We start from the raw sequence: 1,543 nt of genomic DNA on the forward strand, positions 1-1,543 counted from the left end.
CTGCCGCCCGACGACGTCATCAAGCGCGACATCCGCCAGCTGATCGCCGAGAGCGACCTCACGACGATCACCAAGAAGCAGCTGCGCGCCAAGCTCGAGCAGCGCTATGGCACCTCGATCGACGCCAAGAAGGCCTTCATCAATGCCCAGATCGAGGCGACGCTCTCCGAGGCGTAGCGGGCGAGCGGCCACGGCCTGCGCACCGGGGCCGTAGCAGGGCCGGAGCAGGGCCGGGGTCGGTCCGAGGGGGTGTAGAGCGAGCAGACCGGCCCCTGCTAGCCTCTCATCGTCGTGCGTCTCGGGGACATGCGAGCGAGCGAGGGGCTCTACCCTCCCCTTGCGGCTCCTTGCGCCATCGAGGTGCGCAGCGGCGGGACGACGTGGCGAGGGTCTCGAGACCTCATCTCGCCCCGCCCCGCCCAGCCGCGCCCCGTCTCGCCTTGCGACCCCCCTTTGTCGTCCATCCTCTCCTTGCCCTCGACCCCTCTCCTCTCCTTTCACCACTACTGTCGTCTCTAGTCCCGTCCATCCTCCCTCTTTCCTCCTCTCTCCTTCCACCCTAGCCCGCTCTCGCCCTCCCGTCCGGCCGCCCGCTCGCTCACGGTATCCTTATGCAACGAATCCATGGACAATCGCTTTCCCCCCTCCTCCTCCTCCCCGCGTCGTCGCTGTCGTCGGCAGCGGCGGCGGCTGCGGCGGCCCTGTGTGTGGTGTGTGTGTGTGTGTGTGTCAAGAGGACGGGATGGCAAGGGTCAGGTCGGTAGAGATACAGAAGGCGGCGTCGTGCGGCGCCGTGTGGGGGAAAGGGAAAGGAGGAGGGGGGAAAAGACGAGAGACGGTCAGATCAAGTCCGTCCGGTTTCGTCCCCCCCTCGCTCGTGTTCCGTGCTGAAGGCGAGACGGAGCGGTGCATGAGGGAAGAGGGGCGAAAGAGACCGGGCGATCGAGAGAGGGGGCGGACGAGGGCAAAGGACCGGCCTTTGGCCCCGTCGCTCCTCTCTCTCTCTTCCTTTCTCTCTGAGATGGGGCAGTGTTGCGGGGCGAGAAAGACCATGTCGAGACCGTGACGAGGCGAGGTGGAGCGAGGGGTGGGGAAGACGGGCTTGCGGGCTCGGTGACGAGGGGGGACGGGATGCTTGCGGGCGAAACTTACCGTCCCACCGGACCCCGGTCTTGCTGCTTGCAGGCTGGACCGAGCGAGCGCGTGACGCGGCTACTTGACGGCGGGCGTCTTGAAGCTCGAAGGCGGCGGCGGGGCTGCGCCGCCACCGCGACCCATGGTGCCGCCGGCCGTGCGGGGGCGGACGAGGCGAGGGGCCGCGCCGTCCTGATGCGGCCCAGTACCCAAGCCGCCCGTCCTTGAAGCAGGTCGGCTGCTGCCCAGGCTTGAACCAGGTCGAGCGGCGCCGTCCTTGGCCCCGCCGCCGACCGACATGCGTGCCTCGGCGGCCGCGTTGAGTCGCGGCACAATGGTGGGCGCCTGCAGCGAGGCCAGGTTGAAAGTCATCGACTTGCGCCGGTGGCCGGGCGTGTTGGCGTACAGC

General features: G+C 68.4%; 1 protein-coding gene across 1 annotated transcript in view; it reads left to right on the top strand.

Moving 5' to 3' along the window:
* The window catches only part of PFL1_06595 (uncharacterized protein), a gene marked incomplete at both ends in the record, with an annotated part of 6,557 nt that extends 6,380 nt beyond the window's left edge, over nt 1-177 (top strand). Inside the window, one exon of the mRNA XM_007884137.1 lies at nt 40-177. Coding sequence (XP_007882328.1) covers nt 40-177 — 138 coding nt within the window. The remainder of the gene's footprint in view (nt 1-39) is intronic.
* Between the last annotated feature and the right edge of the window lie 1,366 nt (nt 178-1,543).

Source organism: Pseudozyma flocculosa (genome assembly GCF_000417875.1).
Source record: "Pseudozyma flocculosa PF-1 unplaced genomic scaffold scaffold00027, whole genome shotgun sequence".
NCBI classification, from domain to species: Eukaryota; Fungi; Basidiomycota; class Ustilaginomycetes; order Ustilaginales; family Ustilaginaceae; genus Pseudozyma; species Pseudozyma flocculosa.